This window comes from Convolutriloba macropyga, chromosome 11, assembly GCF_964194025.1.
Source record: "Convolutriloba macropyga chromosome 11, txConMacr16.3, whole genome shotgun sequence".
Classification (NCBI taxonomy): domain Eukaryota; kingdom Metazoa; phylum Xenacoelomorpha; order Acoela; family Convolutidae; genus Convolutriloba; species Convolutriloba macropyga.
Genome location: NC_134478.1, coordinates 15,747,822 through 15,775,202, shown reverse-complemented (window position 1 = coordinate 15,775,202; position 27,381 = coordinate 15,747,822). Strand labels below are relative to the sequence as shown.

The 27,381-nt window shown below is 34.5% G+C and overlaps 2 protein-coding genes across 3 annotated transcripts in view; both read left to right on the top strand.

Moving 5' to 3' along the window:
- LOC142349427 (CDK-activating kinase assembly factor MAT1-like) overlaps nt 1-27,381 on the top strand; it is a 31,900-nt gene that overhangs the window by 814 nt on the left and 3,705 nt on the right. The window contains exons 1-3 of one of the 2 annotated variants that reach the window (XM_075400973.1): nt 257-418; nt 6,993-7,136; nt 10,176-10,967. In XM_075400973.1, the coding sequence (XP_075257088.1) occupies nt 374-418; nt 6,993-7,136; nt 10,176-10,889 (903 nt within the window). In that variant the 5' untranslated portion in view covers nt 257-373 and the 3' untranslated portion in view covers nt 10,890-10,967. Of the gene's footprint in view, nt 1-42; nt 419-6,992; nt 7,137-10,175; nt 10,968-27,381 lie in introns of those variants that run through there. The other variant, XM_075400974.1, reaches the window with a different exon arrangement.
- Nucleotides 17,330-24,770, top strand: LOC142349689 (connector enhancer of kinase suppressor of ras 3-like). The gene is made up of 5 exons (XM_075401419.1): nt 17,330-17,653; nt 18,029-18,197; nt 23,470-23,716; nt 24,025-24,181; nt 24,644-24,770. The coding sequence occupies exons 1-5, from the start codon at nt 17,559-17,561 to the stop codon at nt 24,768-24,770; spliced, it is 795 nt and encodes a 264-aa protein (XP_075257534.1). The 5' UTR covers nt 17,330-17,558.

Genomic DNA, 27,381 nt, shown 5'->3' with positions numbered 1-27,381 from the left:
TGCTGGTGGATTTTTGGTCCCTATAGAATCAGATTGTTTCAGGACAGAAGTTGATGCGTTGCTAATCGAATATCAGAAAGAAATGGACATTGGGGAACAGTTCGATGCCATTCGCAAAACAACAAAACTTTTGGACCTTTGATGAAAACCTGCAGCATGGAAATTGTTGATTTTTGTGTTTGAACATTTTCACGCCTATTTTGCTTGTGTAAGAGAACGTTTTGTTTCTGTTTCTAGACTTGCTTGCAAGCGTTGCTTTATGCCCAGTAACTGATCATACTTAATTACTATATTAAGATTCTCGGGGCGATATTATGTTGAATTTTTTTCAGATTTGTGTTTGAATTTTTATTGCCTACTGTGCGCAAGCAAAATGGATGACAATGACATCATGTGCCCCAACTGTGGTTCAACCAAGGTAATCTCTATTATCAATATAATTGTCAATATAGTACAACGTGAGTCAGCTTTTGCGTCCATAAAAAATATCTTGACATAAAAATTTTTAGGTTACAGCCCCCTTTGAATCAAATTGCCGCGCCGGTCGTTGGAGAGCAATTTTTCCGACGCTAGTCGGTTTATATTAGTAAAATCCAGCCAAATTTTCTGGATTCAAGATGTCATATTAAAACGTTACATATATACACGCTCAATATTTTTGAGTCAGTGTGCTGATTGATATATTTAACGTCGAAACTTGAGTGGAATTATAAAGCCCACTCCACCTAGCGTAGCATGTTTTCGTTAATGAGTTGTTTTTTAATTTCACAGTTGCGAACATTTCTGTTTTTCACATTTAGAGGAATTTATTCACTTATGTGCAATTATCTGCGGTTAATGGTAGTTTTGCTCGAAGAGCTGCTGTTTGGCTTTCCTAAAGAAAATCAGGCTAATTGTTCGTTGCTATGGCTTTTTTTTTAATCATGGCGTTAAATTGCAAAATGCAGCTAAAAATTTCCATTACGAGAACGATCTTATAAAGCTCTTAGCGTAATTATATTGAGCTGAAAGTCAGCTTTTCTAGAGCTTCCAAAATCGCACAATACTTTAAATTTGTAATTCTGCATGCTTTCAGGCTTTTTCTCTCCCATAGCAGCCACTCTGAAATTGGCCATTTCAACTCTTTTAATTATACACAATCCAATATCACTTCTTTCTCGCAAGCAAATTCTTAGCCGTTATTTTAATCCAGGGGGTCTTTATTATGCGACTTCTCTTATAAACGTTTTCCAGTGTTTTTTTCAATTGCTCTTGAACGAATTTCATAGCAATCATTGTAATAGTGTTGGTCTTTTTGATGCAAATTTTTCGCTCGACTGTTTTTGCGCTTTTCTTCTAGAACATTCGTTGACTTCTCAAGTGACTCTTTCACCCATTCGTTCATTTTGAATGATTTCTATTGCACTCACTCTGAATTAAAGCTTGTTGCTAATATAAATTATTTGGTTGCAGCATAGCAACATCAAGGGCCAGATAGCCGAATGGGCAGTGCTTCAGGTTAGGGAACGGGAGGTCAATGGTTCGAATCCCGGTATGGTCTAATGCTTTCCCACTCGCATGCCATTCGAGAGCTACTCTTAGGACATTAGTCATTTTGTTTTCATGCTTGACCTCGTGATTTTTAGTGTCGAACTGCTGGCATTCAGAATGTCAGTTACCATATTTTTTGAAGACAAAATGCGAGGACTTTATGCTGGCCCAATGTTTTGTTTCATTTTTTTGAGGTCATCCCAGAGGTCTCTGCTTCTACAGTTTCGCTACGAAAAAATTTAAAGAGTTTTTGCCTTCTTTTTGCAAACAAATTTTTGGTGGCACTTCCTGTAAAGGTGGCCTGAGCTTTGGCAACAATTGTTTAAACGTGTTTTTTTAAATGTTTTTTGAAAGGTTACTGCTTTTTCGATTAAAGGCAACTGCTACGTCAGCTGATTCATTTTGTCTGCGTATAATTCAAATGTACGATTTTTTAAAAAAAAACTGGCAGCATTTCATTTCTTTGTAGCCTAAAAATTTGATCTCAAAATTAGATCTTAATTCGATTATTTCTTTAATGCATTTCTTTAAGAGTATCTCAGAAGAACATAAATGTTCTCGTTCTGAACCACGCTTTTAAACCAATTATAAAGTTCATTTGCAGATAAATTGAGATATCAACGCGCAAGAGTAATAAAATAATTAAAAATTATCAGTATTGGTTTTATGTTCATGAATTTGCAAAATGTACAAAAATTTTTGGAAAAATCATTTTGAATAGAGAAGTTATAGATTTTGAGTACAGATTGGTCCCGAGGCAGGAACGACTGGACATCGGCCAAATATAAGAGTTATACTTTAAACTTTCCTTTATTCTGTGCGCAACCTTGAGGTTTGGAAAAAGCTCAGACCGAAAAATTGTTTTAAGATTGTTTTCATGTCTTTTATATTATTCTATTTTGAGCCTTTCTCAAGTATGTTTTGTGACGAGTGAAACAAACGACCAGTATGATCTTAGTGAGATTAAAATTTTTTCGTCTTATTCAAATTTTGATTTTTTGGCAAAATATTAGCCTTATTTTTAATTTTCAGGTTTTTAAGGTTCTAGTATATTTAATTGCTCTCAAACAAAGTTTGTAGCAATTGTGTCAGTCTTGTGGTCTTTCTTCTTTGCAATTTTTTGCTTGACTGAGTTCTCCTCTCATCCATTTGATTTTTAGTCCTCAAAAACGGGATAAACAGGTAGCGGTCAGAAGACAATAAATTCTCCTAGAGCCTGTCATCTCACTACTCTCCAAGTATGCGATTCAAGGAAACTGTTTTGGAGACGTATACTCAAGGTGTGAAAGGCGTTTCTTAAAATTGGACCCCCTTCACTTCACACCACCATCCCCGCCCCTGCACATTGTTCAAGCTGTAAAGACGTGGCCCCGTGCAGTCAAACCCCCTACCGTTTACTCCCCTCGCTGCGCTCAACTCACGTCGCGTCAATTAAGCTAAAGCTAGCCTCTTTTAACCGTAGCTAGCTACTGCCGAAGCCAACCGCTCGCTGGTCGTTTGAGAGCAATTCACCCGACCTTTGTCGGTTATGTTTTATATTTTGTCCTCCAGCCAATAATTTGAAATATCTCGTGCAATCTGTCTTTTGTTATCTCGTCATGATCTTCAGCTTCTTGTATTTAGTTTATGTTTCTTATGACTTTGATCCGAAATAATCGCGAATTTTTGAGCTTTGCTTTAATCTCTGCTATTATTTGTCACTGTTTTAACGTATTTTTGTTAGTTAATTCAAACATGCTTTATAATTGTAATAAGGAGGCTCGTTAATGTGCGTTCGCATATGATGTTCCGACCCGCGCTCATGTACATTTCAGACATAACGCTCAACCAAATCAAGATATAATCAAAAATAGACCTTATAGTTTAAAAAAGTTACTCAAACTACTAAATGATTTAAATAATGCCATTCCTCATTACAGCACTCATGAGATCTGTCCTTAAAAAGACTACGGGAAAAAAGAAACAATAAATTCAGCAAAAACAAAAGTTTCAAGGCAAAATTCAATATCTAAATTTAAAAGCACCTTATAACAACGTCAAAATGCAATCAGATAACATCTTTGCTGCACTAATTTAGTCTTCCGTATCTACACAACAGATGGGACTTTTCCCTAATGAGACTAAGTAACAAGTTGACAAAAAAGCAATAATCAGGCGAAATTCAAAAACCAACCAAATTTTTTTCAATCAAATATTTACAAACGTCCTGGAAACCATTAGGTTTCAACAAAAATATTAATAAATTTACTAAAGTCATTACAAAGCCAATAGAATCTGCCTTTGGTTAAAATAAGCCACAGAAATGAACTAAAGATGAAGAAATACTGAAATAATTTCAAACAAATCGCGAAAACAAAAATATGAAGCCATTAAAACATTTCGCTGTTATCTGAATATAATGTTTTTATTTCAATTGTTAATTAAATTATTTGAGTTTAGGCTATATTGAAAGTATAAGCATGTTCACTTGGGCCTCATTTGAAAAACATTGGGATCTGTTATTACGCGAATGAGCTTAAAGAAGAGAAAAAGGAAGACAGATACTCACCACTAAAATTTTTATGAAAAGGAATATTGTACAAGAGAACATCATCTACGACGTAATATAATTAGCAACTTTAACATTCGAACTACGGGGAAGTAGATGGGGCCTCTCGATGATGAGAATTAGATACAAGTTGACAAATATAACAGAAAAACTAAGTTAAAAAAAACGTTTGAAAATAAATAATATCTTGAAATTTAAAGCTATTTGCTGTAAATCAACTGCATCGAGTATCTTCATTCAATAAACACTCAAGTAGAGGCTTATGAGACCTCTAAGCTCTTTACGACTACATGAAGAACATAAACTGGCAGAAACAGCAAATTGAAAAAAATGAGACGTGTCGAAGCCATTAATAAATGAACTATTCATTAAAAAATTTTATATGTTCAAATAATTTTTCAACAAAACTGGAATTTTTTCATGTAACAATATGGCTTCAAAAATCCAACAAATAAGAACAAACATATTAAAACCACGAAATTTTTGAGAAAATCCGTAGTATCAAAGCCATTGAATTCAATAGCTTTCAACGGAAAATAATAAACAATAAGTTAGAATAAGTTACGCTTCCATGAGAAACCAATAACTTGTGTCGTTCCTAAATCAAAAATATTTCATCACAATAAGTCGTAAGACTATGAAAACGACAACAAATGCAGGCAAAAACCAAAAAACCATTAGAAAAAAAGTTAGAAGACAGTGTCGAAGCCATTAAAACCATACCGTTTTCTCTGCAAACTTGATCTATGTTCTATGGCAAACCTTCTCTATTCCAAATGGAACTAAAATTAATAATAAAATATGGTAAGATTTCAAAAGAATCGAAAATTATGAAAAAGAAATAACCAAAAATTAAAGAAAATTATGAAAAGTCGTGCCATCCCAGTCCTAAAGACAATAGTTAGAAGGTAAAAACGCTAACCACAATAATTTTGATCGCAATGAAAAGGAAGAGAGTCCTGTCAATAGTGAGACTGTCTTTGAGTTCAAGAAAATACGTATAATACCGTTTAATGTTCAAAAAAAAATTTCAAGAATTTTTTTTAAGTCTCAACAGCCATTAAATTCAATTGCTTTCAACGGCAAACAATAAATATGCTAAATTATGCCTCAATGCTCAGTGGGAAGACAGCAATGACAACTTTAATTCATCAAGATGACATCGCAAAAAGTCCTATGACTGTGAAAACAACAACAAACACAGGCAAAAACAAAAAATTCAGTAGAAAAGTGCGAGAAATTGTCGAAGCCATTTAAACTACGAGCTTTCTCTGAAAATTTTCTTTATAATCCAATGAACGGCTTCTCTTAGCCAAAGTTAATTATCAGTATTAGGATAATGTGATAAGATTTCAAAAGCAAACAATTTTAAGAAAAAATTAGCCAAATTTTTTTTGAAAATTTTGAAAACTTGTGGCATCGAAGTCATGGAGCCAAATAGAAGATAAAACATTTAGCTGCAAAATTGTGTAGAAACAGAAAGGGGTTTGTCTTTACTGAGACTGACTTACCGTTCGCAAAAATAAATTTATCGATTATTGTTCAAAAAACTTTTTCAAATTTTTTTTAAAATTCTTAACAGCCATTAGCTGTCCACTCAAAGCACAATATAGGTTCACTTACTATTCATCAGGTAGTCACTACTTCTAGTCACCGAATTAATGTCATAGGGCTCGGAAAATTTAATAAAAAGTAAATCAAAATTTCATTAAACATCTATCCTTCGAAAAACTATTTTTAAAGTCTTAACAGACATTAGCTGTCCACTCAAGTTACTACGTAGTTCGCTTGCTGTTCTTTACGAAGCCTATTGCTTTTTCAGTCAACGAGTCGATGCCATAGGACTCCGAAAATTTGGTAACCTTTCAAAAACTAAATCAAAATTTCGTTAAAAAATTTTCTTTCGAAAAATTATTTTTAAGTCTTAACAGCCATTAGCTGTCCCCTCAAATTACTACATAGATTCGCTTAATGCTCTCTAGGAAACTTATTGCAGTTGTAGTCAACGAATCTATGTCATAGGGCTACAAAATTTTATTCGATTCTCAAAAAGAAAATCAAAATTTAAAAAAAATTACTAAAACTCAAGAATCGGAGCCATAAAAAAACGGTCGATTCCTTAAACACGAATCATTTGTTCATTGGGCATTATTTGACTGTAAATGAGGTTTGTCATGAACACAACCTGGATTTTAAAAGTGACTATTCTCCAAGTGAAACGAAAAAAAAACAATAAAAAACATGAAATTGTTTTTTAAAAAATCAGCTCTCAAATAAATTATTTTTTAGTTATTTTTTTTATGCAATTCAACTCTGATGAAGCACAGGATAAGTGATCTTCCCGAGCCTGTTTGTATTGAAATTGCTATGTTTTCTCATGGTTTTTGAAAAGTGCGGTTTTTGTTATATTGGAAAACATTCTTGATTCTGATGACGGTTTTTTGATTAAAATTTTTTAAATAGGAGTGCTGTCATTAAGATGGCCTGGTTTCCATTTTTCTCGTTTATTACATTCTTTTTTGGTTTCTGTGTTCAGAGATTGAGAATTTTTCTGCAATTCTGAAATTTATATAGTTAAGACCACTGGAGAGAATAGTTTTTAAATTTTGCGTACATGACAAGGTTTTATGTTCTTCTTTGTCTCAGAGTGAAATAAAATAGTTCTATGATTTTTCTATGATTTGAAACAATTCCTACCGAAAAACCGTCGCGCTCTGACAACCTCCGACCTTCCTTGCTGTCCTAAATGAATAAAATCAATTCTGCTGAAACTCTGTTTACAAAAAACGTAGCAAGCCTAACTTTAAAAATCAGTTGTTGAATTAATATTCCTTGTGATTATTATGTTTTTAGATGATAGGGTTGGGAACCTTATGCGTCAACGCATATTAACGGACATCCTGGTTTATTTTAGTATCGCAATCCGAATATGAGGTTGTTCATTGGGACATGTGGCCATTCATACTGTGAGAACTGCATGAACGCTTATTTCTCACGAGGAGCGCACCCTTGCTACGAATGCAAGACAAACCTTAACCATTCCAGCTTCAGACTTCAGGTTACTGTATTGAAATAACATTAAGATAAATTGGCAAGTTTTATGTATGTATTTATTATAGCTGCCAAGCTGAAAGCTGAGCGGAGCTATATTGCGGTGTTCGTAGCTTTTGTTTAATAGTCTGACGCTCTTTTTTTGTTTTCAATTTGTTAACAGTTTCATATGACTGCTAGTCATGCAACATTACTGGACGATATTCAAACAATGTGTCTTCGTCGCAGCGTATATTTGACCCCACCTCACTTAGTGGAGAGGGGGTGGGGATTTGGACTACATGCTCAACTGTTCTTTTTTGTTATTTTAATAGCCGCACAGCGATAGCTGGGGCTATTATTGGCCTTCTCTTGGTACTGTACAATTCAAAGAATTTCTATTGCATTGGGGCGCTGTCTTTTTTTTACGACTCGAAGAGGAGTTTTAGTTTTCTTAAGTTTTATTACAGGAATTACTATTTGTTCAAACGGCGTTTTGACCTAAAAAGCGAAAGTGAGTAAAATTGCTGTGTGAACTATTTTCTGAGCGAGAGAAGTTATTTGATCATGCACTGCGTTGAGTGAATGACTTATCGACTTTGAAAAGTGCTTTTGAGCGAGTGACGCATTTAGAATTTTTTTGTTGCAAATTGTTTAATAGCCGCCGTCAGCCTCTCAAACGGATATTGTTTGGGCGCTCGGCTTTTTGAATTCGCTTTACCTTTTGATCACGTTTTTCATTTTACATGTCACGGTTTTCACGTCTGACTTTTGATTTACCTCACTCACTGTTTCAACTGAATGGATTTTAAATTCTTTTACGCATTGAATTATGCAATGTGGTGAATACAGTCAAAGTCAAAAGAGCAAAGTCAATAGAAATGGTATAAACCGATAAGGCCCGGTGATTAAGTAAGTGCATTAAGTTATAGAAGTTCATTAGAGCGATTGCTAGCTGGTGTACACATACTAATCTAGTTTTGGCGGTTTTTGTCTCAGCTGCCGTTTTTTTTGCATTTTGTGGTTGTTTACTATTAAAACTCTTTAATAATGAAGCTCTTAATTTGCACCCTCAAGGATCTTTGTTTCGTTTTATTATTAATTGATGTTTTCGGTAATAAGCCTTTGAAATTAAGTAAAAAGTTTGACCATTTTTTTTCCAATTGCTTGTTTCGAGCTTGAACTTTTCTCATTTCTTACTGAGCCATGAAAATGGGTATTTAAGTTTTTGAGCCTTGATTACTTAATAATGAAAATCCATGTTTTTTGGCTAATGGCTTTCACTTTGATTTCCTATTTAATTTATTTTGTTTTTCAAAAGTTTTGAAGTAGTTTTGTTATCTTTTTCACAATGTGTCTTCTCCACACTGTAGCTTGTATCTTGCAACCAATCCCCTAAGTTTTATAGTTTTATTGGCCCTGCTTTTATTAGTTTTAATAGCAATGATTTGAACTATTAATTTTATTCTTGATTTTTTCAATTTTGCATTTGCAGATTGTTTTTTAAATACAATATAGAACTGAGTTTTTGCTAGAATGAATTTTTAAAATTTTTTCTTCTAGGATTATTCATAGGGCTAGGTTTTTGTAATGTAAGACTTTTTGCTTTTGAATACTGAGTCTATTTCATGATTATCTGACTTGATAAATTTATTGGCCATGGTTCAGTTATATCATCGCGTTCATTGGGGCTTAAATCGACAACCACTGCTGAAGGTTTGTTTAGTTATTAAATGAATACAGTTTTTATGATATAAAATTGGTGTTTTTAATGAGAAAATTTACGGAAGTTGATAAATTTTGTAACAATTCTTTTCTGGCAGTTTTTAATTTTTTCTTCGGAAATATAAAGTTTTGGCAGCTTAACATAGTTTGCTTTCTAACGATTGAGCTGTTTGATGTTTCCAATTCCGTTAATCAATTTTCGTAGTAATTTTGGCTTGTAGTAATGGACTTCTTCATTTTTTTTAAGTTCAGGTGGTTTTATGGGCTATTTTTCAAGTTTTATCCTTTTTTTTTTAAGTTTTAGTCACTTTAGTTTGTAGCAGTCATTTGAAAAATATTTTTTTTCCAGAGAGACGACTCTTCGAGTCATTTCCGGAATTCTTTTGGCTATGTTTTTTGTTTCGTCGTCTTTTTTGTTTTACATTTGTTAACACAGCAAAGCTGAAAGTCAAATTTTCTGATTGATGGCTTCCTCTCACTAACAGCGTTTGCGCGCATGGCGTCATTTCTCATTCTCTCTTTTGCAAAGGTTTTAAATTTTTTGTTTGATTAGATTTTAATCAGACGTGACTTACCTCACTCAATAAATAGACTTTTGCACTTTGAAACTTTAATTTGAATTAGTTTAAGGTCAAAGGAACTCGTATGTGCAGTAAAGGTCCCTAATAAAAGGTTTCTGCGGTATGATTTTTTAACAAGTTTTTTTAATTTATCGCTGAAAATTTTTTACCTAGTTTTTTGAGCGGCGTCGATTTTTTTCAATTTAGATGTGTATCTGTTTCTGTCTCTATTATACGGCACGCAAGTCTTCTCTTTCCGAGCTATTCCGGCATTCTGCAGGCTATTTTTCATGTATTTAGACCTATATGTAGGTTTCATTTCGATCCATTTGGAGATCTTGATTGCTACAAAGCTGGTATCCAAGGTGTCATGAACAGAGTAACCTTGACTTAGACCTAAATTGAAAGAGAAGGTCCTGATTGCAAGGTAATATTAGGCAACGCTGATTAAAACAGAAAAGATAAAACGTACAAAAAGGAAGCTGAACAATAAATAGTAATTGATTGATTTGACTCAAAATGGCTGATCATCAACACAACTTCTGATTGCTCAGCAACCAGAAAAAAATGCAGCACAGTCCTGAAGCAGACTCAGCAAAAAAATCAAAAGAAAAAAATCCGCTGCTAAACCAGATATACTATGAACAAACAGTCTGTCAAAGAGCTTAAATTTGAAACGAAATCTGTGATAATAACTGACCAATCTTTTCGCAGGCTTTCAATTTTTTAGTTAGTTCAAGAACAGCATCATTCATGTCTTGACAAACTTGTTGTCATTTTAGGTATTTGACGACGCTGCAGTTGACAAAGAAGTGGAAGTAAGACGCAAACTGACGAAGGAGCTTAACCTTTACGAAGAAGATTTCTCCTCTCTGAGAGAGTACAACGACTTCTTGGAAAATTTCGAAGAAATTGTATTCAATTTTACAAGTAATATCGACATCATAGCCACTAAATCAAAACTTGACTCTATGAAGGAACAGTACAGCAGCATTTTAGCTCAGAATAGATTTAAGAAACTAAGTAAAGATCAGGAGCAGATAAGAAAGCAAATTCAGAAAGAGCGAGAGATTTTAGATCAAATGCAACAAAAGGTCGCCATGGAAACTATGTATATGAATCAAGCTAAAAGAAGTAACAAAATGAACTTGTTGAAGAAATTGGAAACGTCATCGTTGCCAGCTGAACAAATTGTGAATGAACACCAAAAAGATGTGAGCTTATTGAACAGGCAGGGTGGAGTGGAGGTTTCTGAAAATTCTGCAGTTCAGGAGGAAAATGCTTTCGATGAACTTGAAATTTGTTATGAATACACATCACCACAGTTAGACATTTATGGCCCCGACATTCCAATGGACACTGAAATTGTTACAAATGATCCTCCAATTTTCAAATTTGTTTTCAAACCAAGTGAAATTGGCTTGGCTGGTGGTTATCACCAATCTTTGGCGTGTAATCGAGCCATATCCGATGCTTTTAATTGTTTATTTTACTGATAATCCAATGAACTTATTTCTCTGTGCTACAGAATTTTTGGCTTTAAAACCGAGAATTGAAATCTGGTTCAATTTTTAGTTAATATATCTCTTCGATCACTTCGGTAGGTTAGAAGCAATTACATTGACTGTTGATGTACTGAGTTTTTTTTTGTTACATGAGTGTCTTTTTAACGCACCATTTTTAATTGCTCTCAAACGAAGTTTGTAGCAATTATATTCCTAAGCCCTGCTGGCCTTGTTTAATGCGATTTTTCATATTTCCGACTTTTCTAACTTTTTTGTTCGTCTCACCATTTGATTTTTGCCCTCAAAAATGGGATACTCAGTTGAAGCCCAGGAGGACCTTATGTAGCTCACTATTTCACTTAGTGTCTTCTGGCGTAGTGGTCTCTAAGTATGCGATTCATCGAAACTGCTGAGGAGGCATAAATTCATGGTGTGATGGCGGTTCTTAAGAGTTTACCCACCCCACCCCGCGCACCTCGTCCACCCTCTTCCACCTCATTCCAACCGTAAACCCGCACACCTGACCCTCCCCCCTCGATTATGCTTAAGCTAGCCTCCCGAAACCACTACAACTAGCTTCTGAAAAAGCCAACTGCTCGCCAGTCGTTTGATTGCGGGAAAGTCCCCCGACTTTAGTCGGTTATGTTTTTTAACCCTGTGCCTATGATCTCTCTCGTTCATTTAAAATTTATAGAACTATTGGTTTGGAACTGAATTACATGCAAATAAAGAAGTTCAGTCAACTAACCATTCGGCTTCATTCGTTCACTGATTTGCAACACTCAGCAATTGAACGCGAGAAGTTCTTTCTTTACTTTAACATGTTAGTGGCATAATATATGCTTACTTTAAAGAATTGCTGATCATTTTTTAGCATGCATTCAACTCTTCAAGAAGCCATAGCAATATTTTAAAGAACAAATTATCATCGGTTTGAATTCAAGCCCTTTAAAGTGTTGGCTATATTTTGCTCAGCTATGCAGTTATAAGTTAGAATAAGTACAAAGTAAAATAAGAATAACTTATAAGTTCCAAATGCTGAAAAAATGTAAAGCTCTCTGGAAAAGGAAAAAATGACTATTAGTAAACTTCAAAATCCCCACCTAATCGGTTTATTCACAAGAGTATGGTTTTGGCAACCATCATTAACAAGTATTCAAAAATAAAAAAAAACGTGTGCAGAGTTTAAATTGATTGTTTTCTTTTGTTCACAAACAAATAGCACAAAAAACTTTTAGCAAAAAAACTTTTAGCACTTGATCATTTTGTTTCGCGCCTTCTGTTTTTTAATACTCTTTATTGTTTTTTTATAATCATTTTGCCTTCACAGCAGTGGATGTTTTGCTTCCTCTCAGAAAAATACTTTTCTCTTAATAGTTTCTTCTTTTTATAATGTTTCCATGCTCTATTGCAAGAAAGTAAAATAGAGCGAGAGTAAAGAAGCTATTTATTACTCGTATTTTTTCCATATTTGTTCCGACCCCTCTTGAGGGGGGGGAGGAACTATATACTCAACTGGGTTTTTTTTTTTTTTTGTTCAGTCAATTTTGGCCGATCGATATATTCATCGTAGAGAAATGAGACTGGTATCATTAGAAAGCTTGTCCAGCGTAGAATGTGGAATTAAAAAGATTTTTTTGATTTTCGTTTTTGACAGGGAGATATCGGGGTTTAAACTTTCGAGAAAATAGAGTGAATTCCGTTGATTTCATTCACCTTTTTTCGGCATTTTTGACTAAAATTTCGCCAATTTTGATAAAATTTAATAAAATTTTTCAAGAAAATGTTGTTGATTTTATGTTTAAAGACAAAATACATTGTCGGCTATTTTCATTGAATTTTTTGTCACAAATTCCGGCTAAAAATTTCACAAAATTCAGACTTTTTCATCAAAAACAGCACGAAATAAGTTTCTTTAGTCCCTTCTGATTAAATTTGCAGGAAGAGCACATCCAAACACCACAAACACAATCTTTGTAGAATTAAAAGGGGGCTATTTCCACTTTAACTTCCGTTGAGGGTGCTCTGTAAATAAAACTTTGCCGTTTTTTGCTAACTTTATTCGTTGATTATCAAAAACGCAGCATTTACTTATGATTTTTAACAAACAAAATATCTATATCAATGACATTCCAACAATTAAACACTCTTGATGCACAATCAACATTAGCTGATTCTGTACCAATCTTGGACCGTTACTATCCAAAAATAATTCGGATTGTCATCAGTCGGTTTTTTATTTAAAAAAATTCGATCATTTTATACTAATTAAATAGCAGAACATTTCAAATCAAAGCTCACTAGTGATTGGTCTTATTGGCTTCCTAAATAGCTTGCAATTAGTTTATCTAGTTGATTGCTTAAAAGCTTATGGTCGTTTTGACTTTTTAAAATATTTGATTTTTAAATATAAAATAGCTTATTAAACTTTGCCTCCATTTTTCTCTTATTTTGGTCAACTTGTAGCTTATGGTCAGCAATCAAAGAGTGCTTTTTCTTTCTGCTGAAATAAAATTTAGTCTTTATTCCGGTTTTACGCCTTAAGGTATTGTGTTCTGGCTTTAATACTACTAGATTTAACAATTTTTTTATTTTCTTAGGGCATTTGGCCATTTTTCAAGTTTTCAAATTTTGTCGAATTATCACGTTTTTGTTATTCCATATATCACATTTTTCTTGTTCAAAATAACTCAAAATTGATACTATTTAAATTCTTAAAGATATAGATTGTGGTTCTTTACCGCTTCGACAATACTTTCTCGAAGAATTTAATTGAAATTTTTAAATTTGTCTTTAACTGTCGTTTTACTTTGTTTTTTAGTCGTATTTATTTTCCTGTACAATGACCGATTTGATTGGCTTTTCCTGAAAGAGTAGTTGAGCCGATGTTCTGATATTAGAAGATAGATAATGGCTTTCATGACTTTGAAAACAATTGTTTTCCAAAATGAAAAAAAAAATTATTTCAACTTCGCAATTTTGTTCCTTTTATTGTCTGTTTGTTACCTGGTCTCGTTAATTAAAGGTCAAAGATGACATTATTTTTGTCAGGGGAAGGTGTCAAAGCGATTGTTGTCACAAAATCTAATGTTTCTAAAGAATTCGTTATGATTTTACTGGCTTCGACACGGGTTTTTCACAAAAAAAAGTAAATTATTAATTGGTTTTTGTCATATTTGGCGTTCTTTTTGTAGACTTAAGACAAATTCTGGATAATTGCAGATCTCAAGGGCTTCCTTTGGAAGAATGGATGAACCTATTCAAAGTTTTCAGTTTGTAATTTATGGCTTTCATGTTTTTGGAAATAAATTTTTTTTGAAAAAAAAAACAAGTATTACATAAGTTTGCATTCTTTTTTTTTCCTTTTTGTCTAATTGTTGCTTATTTTAATTAATGAGCGGCCACATAATACATTATCGGTGTTTGACGAAGGTGCAATCGAACATACTTTGGGGGCAAAAGTATGGCTTTATGGCTTCCAAAGCATTTTCTGACAAGTTTTAATTGATTTTTATTTTGTTGTCTATTTGCTGTTTTTTTTGTAATTGCATAAAAAATTGAATACCAAGAGTACTTAATTCCCTTCTATAGAAGTATTGGTAACTCTAAACCTATGGGAAATTTTAGTTGATTCCTGATGGTTTTCATTACTTTGAAATTAGTTGTTTTTTCTAAAAATTCAGCGAATTTTCTAACTTTAAAGTTTCTGTTCTTTATTGTCAAATTGTTACCAAGCTTTATTATGAACTGGTGAATAACCATTTTTTTTCTGGTGAATTACAAGTTATTTTGTTTATTTTCAGTTTTATCTGACGCTATTTTGACTTTGTTATGAAGTTTTGTTTTTCAAAACGGATATAAATTTTTTGATGTAATTAATGTTTGTTGTTTGATATTACCGTTCGTCTTCGTTCGCTTTCTTAATATCGGCATATCTCATCAATCTAATGCATCACTTTTTACTTCACTGACTTATTTGCTTTGGAGGCTATCTTTTCGTTCATACACCAATTTTTTTTTTGAAAAATACTTGAACTTTTTGTGTTTTTCTATCTGTTCCTCATTTGGTAGACAATTATGCCAAAATTGTGGATGAGCGGGGTCGGAACCTTATGTGCGATCGCACATTACCGAGCCGCCTTGTTCTTTTCTCAAATTGTTTAGTGAACTTTTTTTTGCTGCTAGCGCTCAAGTTCTCGTTAATGTTTTGAAGTTGTCAAGCACCGAGTATTTGTTGAGCAATATTGGGCTTTTGTGATGTTAGTTTTTCTCGGCGATTTTCAAACCGAACAAGATTTATTGGACAAAATTTTTAGAATTTTTCATATCCGTGAATTTGAAATCTATCTTGACTTCGTTTGAGTTTTAGATAGGGATATTATTTTGTAATATCCCTTTGGTGGGCTGAAATTGAGGAGCTGAAGTTTTCATGCTTCAGTTTAACAAAAATCTGATGAGAGCTCGAAAAGCATGAACTCAAGTTACAAGCTTATCTTTCATAATTTTTGAGGATTGAAGATTCGTTTTTCGTGTTGGTCAGTTTGTTTTGACTAATTATTTTTGTGATGTTTCGCATTTAATATTAATTTTTTAAAACAATATTAAAATATTAGCCTTGGGAGGTATAATTTATCTCAGTTTCAAATTTTAGCTCTTTTTCGACCATTTTGTCATGTCTTTGCAAATTTAAAGAGGTGCACAGCGGATTTCCAGCTTTCAAATGTATTAATGATTGGATTTTGACTGCGCGCTGTTTTCTTTTTAATACTACAAGCAATGGACACATTAGTAGTTGAATTTTCAAAAGCCTTTGCGAAAGTCTTGGCTTGTTGTTTTCCCTTTGGTTATTGAAATAGTTTTATGTAAAATTTAAGTATGTACTTTCTGACAGCTTTTGAGTTGTGGGACCGTCAAAAGGATTTGAGAATATATTTTAATGCTCTCATTTTCGATTTTAATATATATTTTTCTTTTAAATTTCTGCGAATCTTTACGATTTAATGGGGAGTATTATTATTCAGCAAATTTTTTTTTAGTGGAGACAAGATTTTTTTCACCTGACGTTTGCAAAGACTTCGTTTTCTTTCGAGAGTTGAGTTGTTTTTGTACTATGACTCGTTTTCCAACATTAGACTTAAACAGTAGCTTAGTTTATAATGTAGGGATTTAATGTGACCAGCAACTGCTGGTAATTTTCAAGGTAAAGATTTTTGTGGTTTTTTCATTCCGTCCCCCACCTAACTACCTGCGCCAGTCTCCCACCCCAGCTACTGTCATCTTCCACCAGCCCCCTGGCACCCCTAACTTCACACATCTCCAAATTGTGACTGCAATTAAAACCCTATATTTTTATTAGGCATTGATCTATTGGTTTTTGTTGTTAAATTTTAACGTTTCTAATTTAAGTAAGTTTACTTATGAGTTTTTATTGCATGGCTCTTCTACCGTTTATGTGGGTAATTCGAAGTATTCCTTAGTTTTGCTGCGAACATTTGATCGCGCGGCATGAAGTCACAGAGCGATTTTTTTTGGTGAGTTCTACCACACAGCAGCTGAGTTTGTGTGTGCGTGATATATCATTCTCTTTGTATGAGTTTTTAGGTCAAGCGTGTGGCAAATTCTTTATCACTCGACGTACCTCACTCAATAAAAATGTCTTTGCACTCACTTTTTAAATCTAAGCTGAGAATAAACTCTTACTGAATTTCAATCGAGGGCATTCAAACTATTTAATTACAAGGCTATATTGCTTGAAAGACAGCAGCGATTTGTAATTGAACTTAGACTTTGAAGTCAATATCTTATTTTTTAAAAACCTTTTTTGGTTTCTGTTTTCTTTTTTGACTAGGAGTCTCAACAATGTAAATCGCGGCTATTATCCAACAATATGTCGGCTGTTTTTTGGTTTTCAATTTTGTAACATTACAGTATATCAGAGACAGAATATAATTTTAATACTGTTCTTTTTGTAATGTTTTTCTGTTGTTCTTTTTATTGATAGCCTTTCTTTGTTGGAAGGCGGCACTTATGTCTTCCATCTTATAATTAATTATGATCATACACTTCTATTGTCTTTCAGGACGTGTTCTGTTTTTTTTAGGTCGTTGTCTGCACCAATATGTGGATCGAGCTTTTGATCATGCCGCTTGAAATCATGCATCTGTTTTAATGACTCTAATATTGGATTTAAATGTTTCCATGAATGGTATTTAGCAAAATTGTTTGACGCATTGAAATCCAGGGTTTTTAGTTGAATTTTCGCATGAGACGCAACCAAAAGTGAGTTTTATTTGTTTTCATTTATTTTCCAAATTTGTCTTCTGATGGCATAAAATTTTTTGGACATCAAGATTTTGCTGTTTTGCGTTTTTATTTTTCTGCCTTAGTTTCCAAAAGGTGATTTTAGTTACCTGCCTGATGGGTATTTAGTTACTGAAACCTTTGCTTGATTATATTAATGAAACCCAAGTCAGCAAGTTTCGCTAGTGGTAGTTGATAGATTTTTCAAAATCGTTGATAATTTCAGGAGAATGTTTTAAATTATATCAAGCAAGTTTCTACATTGATGAATGGACGGAGGGACGGACGGACACTATTGGTTTTTTTTTGGAGAGTTAGATAGTTATTTCTGAGGTATCACAACAACGTAGGAATTTGAGTATGTGCAGTCATTACAACATTGAGTTTATCAAGGCTCAGGATTTGGCCAATTGGGCTGCGGGCTTGGAGCCTCCCCTGAACTCCTACGCTTCCAGGTAAATCAGAATCAAAGATTGTAACAATTTTTTCAGTCATTGAAAATTTATTAGTTCATATAGCAATTAACGTCAAATAGCAATTGTGCAATTAACAAGATCAAAAATATATTAAATAACCAGACAAACTTTTAAGCAACAAAGCAACTTGTTTTTCACTTTTTACTTTGAGTTTTTCACCATTTCTCTCTATATGTTATTTGCTAGATATATATACCTTGAGTGATAGTGCAAAATTAACAGTTGCTATCGACACGTGTTGTCTACTACGATTGGTAAAATAGGCACTGATTTAATTTAGTCAAATGTTCAATCACAAATGTTCTCTTGTATTCTCTGAGAATTGTATTCTTTGAGAATTAATGTCGTTTATAGGTTCGTCGAGACCAAATGTGGCTCTCTGGCTACAATGTTGATGGACGATGAACTAATCGATAGGAGCGTAGTTCCCAAAATTGGTCACCTGATAAACATGCGGGAAAAGTTGGCATTTTTGGTGAGGGTATTATATGACATCAAGGACGAAACTGTGGAGAGCTTGGTGGTAAGTTGCCCCGTTTTAATGACTAGTCTTGAATGAATTTTTAGGACAAGAAAATTGATTGAAATGTAAATATTTGAGGAAGCAAGTGCGGTATGACGCTGTTCCGAATAAATCAACAATAAATTAGTTGGCTAAAGATATGTCATCTAGATGGACTTTATTTTGAAGTTTAATTGTTCTCAAAGGAAGTTTGTAGCAATTATATTAGTCCTAGTGGTCATTTTAAATGCGGTTTTTCGTACTACCGTTTTTCGTCTGATAGTATTTTTTCGTCTGACGATTTGACTTTTCCTTATAAACTGGATAATCACGTAAAGCCCGGAGGGCATTAATCTACTGATCAGTTGTTTTATAAGTCTCTAAGTATTCAATTCACTAATACTTCACTTTGAATTCACGTGATGGGCGGTTCTTAATCTTAATAGGTTGACAACTACCCCCTAAGGTTGAGAGCACTTCGCCCGCGGTTCTTAATCACGTGATGGGCGGTTCTTGATTTTAAGAGCTTGACAACTACCTCTAAAGTTGAGAGCACTTCGCCCGAGGTTAGTCGGTTGTTTTGTTTCTTCACTTCCGTGAATTACTCTTCACTTCACTATCTTTTGGTTATCTTCGTTTTGTAGACTTGCTTTAGCGCGAATGTTCATTTGCTTAGGCCTCGTGGTTGTTAAGTTCTGTCGAACAAAATTTGGAGTTTTTGTCGTAGTTATGTTTTTTTACAACTGGAAGAGAAGTATTGGTATTCTACATTTTTTTAATGCTGAATCAAGTTTGTTCATGATTTGGTTTTGAACTTACTTGGTTTTGAACATTGATTAACACATAAACCCCACCCTACGTTCACGCTTGACTTCTTGGTTCTCAACTCGATCTAAAATGTTCCCTCTTTTAGAAATTTTATACAGCTGAACTCAGTTTGCAGCAGTTTACTACAAAACCTCGAAATGAAAAGCGGGCCTAATTGGTTTCTTTTTATGGAAGTTTTATTTGCCTATTTGAGCATCATAACTTTGTTTCAAGTCTCTTTAAAACTGTTGCCTTGATACTACATTGTTACCACTACTAACTCTTCTTCAAGCGTGATGAAGCAGGCTACATTAAAACTGGCCTCTCGTCATTCGTTTGAGAGCAATTCGGTTGACATCTTTCGATGGTTCTTTTTTACAGGGTTGTTGGTTAATGTCACGCCCCTAATGATCGCCTCATAGTCACGTGATGATTTTCCTTCAAATATCTATAAAAAGTGCTGTAATTTAGTTCATATTCAGATCGTTCTCAAGACCATATCTAGCTCGTTTTTCCTTCTAGGCCTGTAACCTCTTGTTTGTTCATGTTTACTAAAAACAACCGCAGGTTTACGGATTACTTATAAACATATTACGTACCTAAAAGCCTCAATATTTACCTTGAGTTCGGCAACGATGAATTTGTATAGTTGGTAAAAAACTTCATCAGAATATATGTACTTGGTCAATTAATTATGCTGATTGAGTAGGTGCTAGTACGGAAGTTGTTTATGTACTTAGCACACATCAGGAGACGTTCAAAACCCGGAAATTGCCCAACTTGAAGATCAGTAAAATCTGCGAAGGACCAATACAACTAGGGGTACAACTCTGCGGAACCTACGCTCATCAGAACACCGGAAAACCAGGCTCAAAATCAGTTGATATTGAAATCTAGATTTTCAGTAAGACTCCTTTACTGATAAACTTCTCTTTGAATATTCTTAATAAATTGTGTTAATATAATTAAAGATTGAACTTGAAAATTTTTATAAAATACTAAGTTACAGAAGACTTCATTAGAGTAGAATACAGAGCTGAAAAGCTGTTAAATTACAAGGCAACTAGTGGATATATCCCGCGATAGATTAGCTCAATAAAAGCCTATTACTAGCTAGTTTAAGTTAAATTATATGCGCATAAATCAATCTATGAAACAACCAGAATAAACTCTTGTAAAATGGCGAAAATTCTTGTCAATTACTCCGGATATTTCTCTCTAAAATATTGGATAATAACTTTAAAAATTTGTGCGTAAAATTGTGACAGGAGATATTAACTCTTTCCCAGTTTAACGGACCGAAATTACGACTAATTCTTTCACATTTGACTTTTGATTACCTGAAAAGCTTCACCCAGCATCCAGCACATTTATTGCAAGCAAAAGGATAATGCAGAAACCATTAACAAAGGAAAGAATTGGTGGAAGCTTTGCTGGTGTCTTTGAGGACTAACTGCAACAACTATTCAAAAGTGCTTGAGTTGGCAATAACTGGACAAAACTCAACCACAGCCGCCTCAAAGGACCAAAACAACACAGGGCATTTACAAACGCGGATATTGTAAGATATTTTGTAAAGTTAACTTTTGGTGCTTTATTTATGTCAATTTATAAAGAACACCTCCCCGCTATAAATAATTGTCGTGCTTCCCCCAATTTTGAAGGAAGTAACTTCAACTACACTGAGAATAGTAACAAAACGCAAGCTCAGATAGTAATCGCTTTCTCCTCTTCATTTCATAAGTATATTGTAATCTTTGTGCTAGGTAGTGACGATAAACGTGTTGTAATTTATTGGACAGCAATAAGTCTGAATCAAAAAGTGCGCAAATTGGGCCTTATTTGAAACAAACTTCAATCAAAGTGATACCAACCTTGATAGCATCATCACTGATTGCCAGATAACCTCAGGATAAGCTAAATTACTGAAACCACAATTTGAACATCGATTAAAAAAGGGCAAATCAAAATTATTAAATCAGCTCCGTAGGCGAATGAATCAAACGGCGGCCTCGGCCATTATGCCTTTGGCTATCTGAGTGCCACGAACACGAACTTGCTTAAACTAAGGGGCACTCTCTATTGGTGAAACTTCGGCAGCCCTTACGGCTTCAACGTTATACAGTCTCACGATTCCACCGGAGCTTTAGGCACTAGTTTTATAAGCAGCCCATGCTTATCAATATTCGAGCAAATGGTTTCAGTAGTCTTCCTTTGACTTATTGTGCTACTCATTAACTGACTAGGTTATTAATTTTCAGTTCAGTTATCTGTGCAAACCGAATTATCTCCTCATTAATTTAAGTTAACTGTGCTGTTTAATATTTTAGAACAAAATAGGACTGCTTGAACAAAAAGCATGTAATCCAAGCGGGTAAAAATCAAAATGGTACACATACAAATCAACATCATGCCCTTCTCTGGATCAGAAACCGATATTTTTAACGAGTTCGAGCAATTAATAATGTGAGAAATGGAGTTGCAGGAATTGCAGCCGCCCAACAATCAAATTTCCTTCAGCTACCCTGAAAAGGACATGCCTTAAGATACTTCTTAACCTTAACATAGGCTGCGAGATTTGTTTTTGTGGACAGTATAACAGCCCTAAGAAATAGATTCACGCAAGATGAATTGAAAGTATTCAGGATAATAAAGTTAAGAGAACCAAAAGTTTAATCCAAAGACAGATAGTGAAAAATTTCTTAGTAAAGTAAACAACAGAAGCAAATGAAGCATATCCACCGCCCGAAAATGTAGTAGCGCCAGTAGGAGTAGGTGATCCTGAGGCTCGTAGATTTCAGCGAGAGACAACAGCACGAGACTGCCCTCGAAACGTCCGAAAACCGTAAAAACTAGCAAATAAAGCGTTTCTTCATGAAGTCCATGCCCAATTGGCTCAAGCCAAAGCTGTTGAAAAGGCCAGAAATGGACACAATAGATCAATTGTGCACCTTAGCTAACAAACAAATTGCAACCAGGGAAATCTGTAATAGAGAAGATTATTATGATGATGGATTTAAAGAAATAACGAACAAACACAGATAAATTGTTAAACAATGACTTATCTCCAGAAATCAAAAAGAACTTGAACAGAGACTTGAGCAGAAAGTAGCAACTAAGATTGAGCAATCAGAACAATGCCTGGTAAACATTTTTACACCAGATTACCCTGAACAACTCTATAGACAAAGTAATAGTCCACATTGCCGTCCCCAATATCAGAATTATCAACCTAATTATCGTCAATACGAGCCACATTATCATCAATATCAGCCAAATTATCGGCCTCAGCAGCAGTACACAACCCGTTCTATTAATAATCGAGATTTTAGACCCCTTTTTAACACTCGTAGACCGTTTTTTTATTATTCACTTAATGGGCGGTTCTTGATCTTCACAACAGGTTCACAACTACCCCCCTAGGGTTGAAAGCACTTCGCCCGAGGTTCTTAATCACGTCATGGGATTTTCTTGATCTTAAGAGTTTGACAACTACCGGTAAGGTTGAGAGCACTTCGTCCGAGGTTAGTCGTTTGTTTTGTTTCTTCACTTCCGTGGATTATTCACTATCTTTTGGTTATCTTAGTTTTGTAGACTTGCTTGAGGGCGAGTTTTCATTTGCTTAGGTGTCCTGGTTATATTAAATTTTCACGGGTTCTTATGAGAATTTTTCTTTGGTAATACAATAACAGTCCCTTCTCCTTATTCAAACTACAAGTACCCCCCCACCCCCCTCTTACCTACCTGCAAAGCCCAACACCCTACCTACAAACACTTCCCCTTGCTAGACTCTAATCCCCCGCAACACCCCTCCCCCTCTAACAGACCTAACCCCTACCCTACATTAACGCTTGACTTCTTGGTTTTTAACTCGATCTAAAATGTTCCCTCTTTTAGAAATTTTATACAGCTGAACTCAGTTTGCAGCAGTTTACTACAAAATCTCGAAATGAAAAGCGGGCCTAATTGGTCTCTTTTTATGGAAGTTTTATTGGCCTATTTGAACGTCATAACTTTGTTTCAAGCCTCTTTAAAACTGTTGCCTTGTTACTACATTGTTACCGCTACTAACTCCTCTTCAAGCGTGATGAAGCAGGCTACACTAAAATTGGGCTCTAGTCATTCGTTTGAGATTAATTCGGTTGACATCATTCGATGGTTCTTTTTTACAGGGTTTTTGGTTAACGATTTGAGTTTGTGTTGAATGATACGAGATGCTGGTAAAGACCGCCGTTGAAATGCTTTTGCCGACGTTGGTCGGTTAATTTCTGTTCTTACTGTCGTATAGAGTTGTGTATAGTTGCTTTTTCTAGAATTAGATATTTTACGCACCTCTTTGTTTTTTCATGGCAAAATGGAAAGGATTAAAAAGTAGTGGTCTACAGAAAATGGTTTTGGATCCTAAACCTACGTTCTTCATGCGTTAGGTCGGAATAGAATTAGTATCTTGCCTTCGAGGCTCCATATTTATTCTGTTTTTCTGCAGATGAAGTACCAAACAGGCGCCAGATCACTTGAGACCATTATCAGAAGGCGGAGGTATGAGTTCGCGCCACAACAGGTCCACTCGGCCACACGAGCCACAGTGCCCAACAATGTATTAAGTCACGTGTGTGACATCATGGCAACCGGAAGAGACATCTGTTCGTGGCTGATCAAGGCACCCTTCTCAGATGGAACTGGAAGTTACAAAGAGTTAGCCGAGACATTTATGCAGAACAACCGAGAAATGGGTAAGGTCTAGAAGCTCATAATTATCTATCTAGAACTTCTAAATGTGGACACGGATCTGTACCGAAACAATGGATATTGTGTTTTTGCCTTAGTTGTGACTAAGCATTCTCACTTCTCATGAAAAAAGGCCAATGATCTGGAGCTCAAAATTACAAACGTCACAGTTGGGGGGGGGGGGGGGCGAAATAGACTATAAGTATTCATCTATCAGTGTATACTGTCACTCTTTTATGCAAAGTAGCATTGATTGGGATTTTCTTTTGTTGAGCTGTGTTTGATTTCGTTATGTGTTCGAGCTGTGTGCTAGGGTACTCTGTGGTGGGTGATAGATGGACTCATGAGTTGGAGGACTTATTAGTGAATCAGTGCAGGAAGATGCAAGAGTTGTGCCATAACTTCATTGAGAACTGCACCGACTCTTCTATCATTACTCCCGCTTTTCTAGAACAGGTATTGGTCTTAAAGCACATCTTGTTGTTCCGAAGCCATTATATGGGGGGAGGAACTATATACTCAAATGGTTTTTTTTGTTCAGTCAATTTTCGCCGATCGATATATTCATCATAGTGAGTTATGAGATGTATCGTTAAAAAGCTTGTCCAGCGTAGATTATGGAATTAAAAATATTTTTTGAATTTCGTTTTTTGGAGGGAGTTATCGAAGTCCATAGTTTTGTAAACATTCGGACATTTTTGATCACATTTTTCGTATTTTTGGCTTAAATTTTGATCAATTTTTGCCAAAAATTTGACAAAATTTTTAACGATAATCTCATTGGTTTCACATTTAAAGATGTGAAACCAATGAGATTACCAATGAGAATTATTTGAACCTACTGTTTTCGCTAAATTTTTAGCTCAATATTTGAAAAATTTCGTTCTCATAAAAAATGTCACCAAGTATGGCTTTTTGGCCTTTTTTTCCAGTTTGAGGGGTAACGCAGACATAAGAACTGCTAACACAATCTTTGTTTGCTCAGAAATTGGCTTGTTGTACATCCGGTTCTCAAACAGCCGCGGAGCGATACGAAGGCCAGTTTCGTCACATCGTTGATTTTTCAATGAAAAATGATTTGGATTATGTTTTCTATCTGTCCTTTTTAAAATATGTTTGCAATGTTTTCATCCCAATTACATGCAAGTATTTTACATTAAAAAAATTGAATTTAACACAGGTCTCATTTTCGTTCAAATGAGCTTTAAGTGAATAAATTTTATGTTTTTTTGGGTGAAGCGGATGGATTTTCCCCTTCCGAGAAGTTGTTTTCAAAAGTCGAATTTTGTAGTTAATAAATTTTCGGACTGTAATTGCGCGCTCTGTTTTTTTAAATAGTTTTTAATAGCCGCACAGCGATAGCTGGGGCTATTATTGGCCTTCTCTTGGTTTTTTATTTCGTCGTCGCGATTTTTGTTACGACCATATGACGTCAATCAATTCAAAACGCTTTTTGTTCATTCGTTCATGCAATGTCAACTGAAGTGCGTGTGTGACGTCATTTTTACCTCTTAGTGGAGCGAGTTTTTTTGTTCAATCGCGTGAATAAACTTTTGGTCACACATGACTTACCTCACTCTCAAAAATGACTTCCTCACTTTGAAGTTGACTTTTATTTACGTTAATTCAAAGAGATAAGGTCAAATGGGTGTGTGTCACTCTAAATGAAGTTTATTTGAGAGCAGCTAATAGAGGCAGCAAAAACTTATACATATTTTAAATCAAAATATTGCATATCGGCCTTCAATGAAAAGACAAATTTTTTTGGTCTGTCTACTGTTTTTTTGAGACTGCAGATCTACAAAGCTATTGCGTCTATTTTCTGGCAATCTGCCAGCTATATTGTTTTTTTGTCTTTTTGTATGTGTTAGTTTCAGAACAGAACGATTTCAGATCAAACGTAGCAGGTCATTTTCCTCGCAGATTAAAGCCAATGAACATCAGGATGATCTCAGTGCAAATCGAATCGTTTCATGGGTTCAACACCGTTTGCAAAATATTGAGTTTTGTCTGTACTCGTTGTTAATATGCAGTCTTTTGGCTCACTCTCACTAATGACGTGTCCAATTGGCTTCCTAAGCAGTAGCAAGTTAATTTATTTATCGTTTTTGAGATGAAATTTTACAGTTATTTTCTCTTGCGGTTTTAGGTTATTTGGAGTTAAAAAAAGATTTTTTGAGATTTGGCACTTAGAATTTTATTTCTGCCACCTTTTAGCGTAGTCTGCCTCCTTCTTGTCTTTTCTAATTCGAGTTTTCTTAACTTTTCAAATGTGTTGAAATTTTCTATTTTTTGAGATTCTTTTGCTGTTTTGCACAATAATGGCAAGTTAATAGGAAGCCGCATTATTGGATTTTGCAAGAAGGTGAAATTGATTGTTTCCAACATTTTACTGAATAGATTATGATCTGGTGTTTCAAATGTTTTCTCGCAAAATTGATTTGACTGTTTGATTTTTGCCTGTTTTTGTTCATCTTGTAGTCGGATGTCATTGAGGATAATTTCAGGTCTCAATGGTTTAAAATGAAGTGATATATGAAGCCATTGAATGATTTCAGCTTATATATATATTCATTATAGAGAGTTATGAGAGTTTTGGTTAAAAAGCCTGTCCAGCGTAGATTGTGGAATTAAAAAGAGTTTCCGATCTCCGTTTATTTTGAAGGGAGTTATCGAAGTCCAAATTTTTGTGAACAGTCGGACTTTTTTTGTTCATAAGTTTTTGTATTTTTGCCTAAATTTTGAACATTTTGTTTCTAAAAACGTGACCATAGTCCCATTGGTCTCACATTTAAAAATAAAAGCGAATTAGTGAATTGTTTGAACCTAAAATTTTTGCTAAATGTTTAGCTAAATATTTGAAAAAGTTTTGCAATTTTCCGCCAGTTTACCGATATTAGAGAAATATTTTATTTTTGATACACAATGATTTTCTTTTGCCAAAAAATCACTAAGCAACGTTTTAGGAAAACTGAGTTTTTCAACAGCCGCGGAGAGATACGAAGGCCAGTTTCGTCACATCGTTGATTTTTCAATGAAAAATGATTTGGATTATGTTTTCTATCTGTCTTTTTTAAAATGTTTGCAATTTTTCATCCCAATTACATGCAAGTCTGTTTACATTAAAAAAATTGAATTAAACACAGGTCCCATTTTCGTTCAAATGAGCTTTAAGTGAATAAATGTTATCTTTTTTGGGTTAATCCGATGGATTTTCCCCTTCCGAGAAGCTGTTTTCAGAAGTGGAATTTTGTAGTTAATAAATTTTCGGACTGTAATTGCGCGCTCTGTATGTTTTTAAATAGATTTTTTGTATCTTTTTGTATGTGGTAGTTTCAGAACAGAACGATTTCAGATCAAACGTGACAGGTCTTTTTTCTCGCAGATGAACGCCAATGAACATACATGATGATCTCAGTGCAAGGGTTTTGTCTGTACTCGTTGTTAATATGCAGTCTTTTGGCTCACTCTCACTAATGACGTGTCCAATTGGCTTCCTAAGCAGTAGCAAGTTAATTTATTTATCGTTTTTGAGATGAAATTTTACAGTTATTTTCTCTTGCGGTTTTAGGTTATTTGGAGTTAAAAAAAGATTTTTTGAGATTTGGCACTTAGAATTTTATTTCTGCCACCTTTTAGCGTAGTCTGCCTCCTTCTTGTCTTTTCTAAT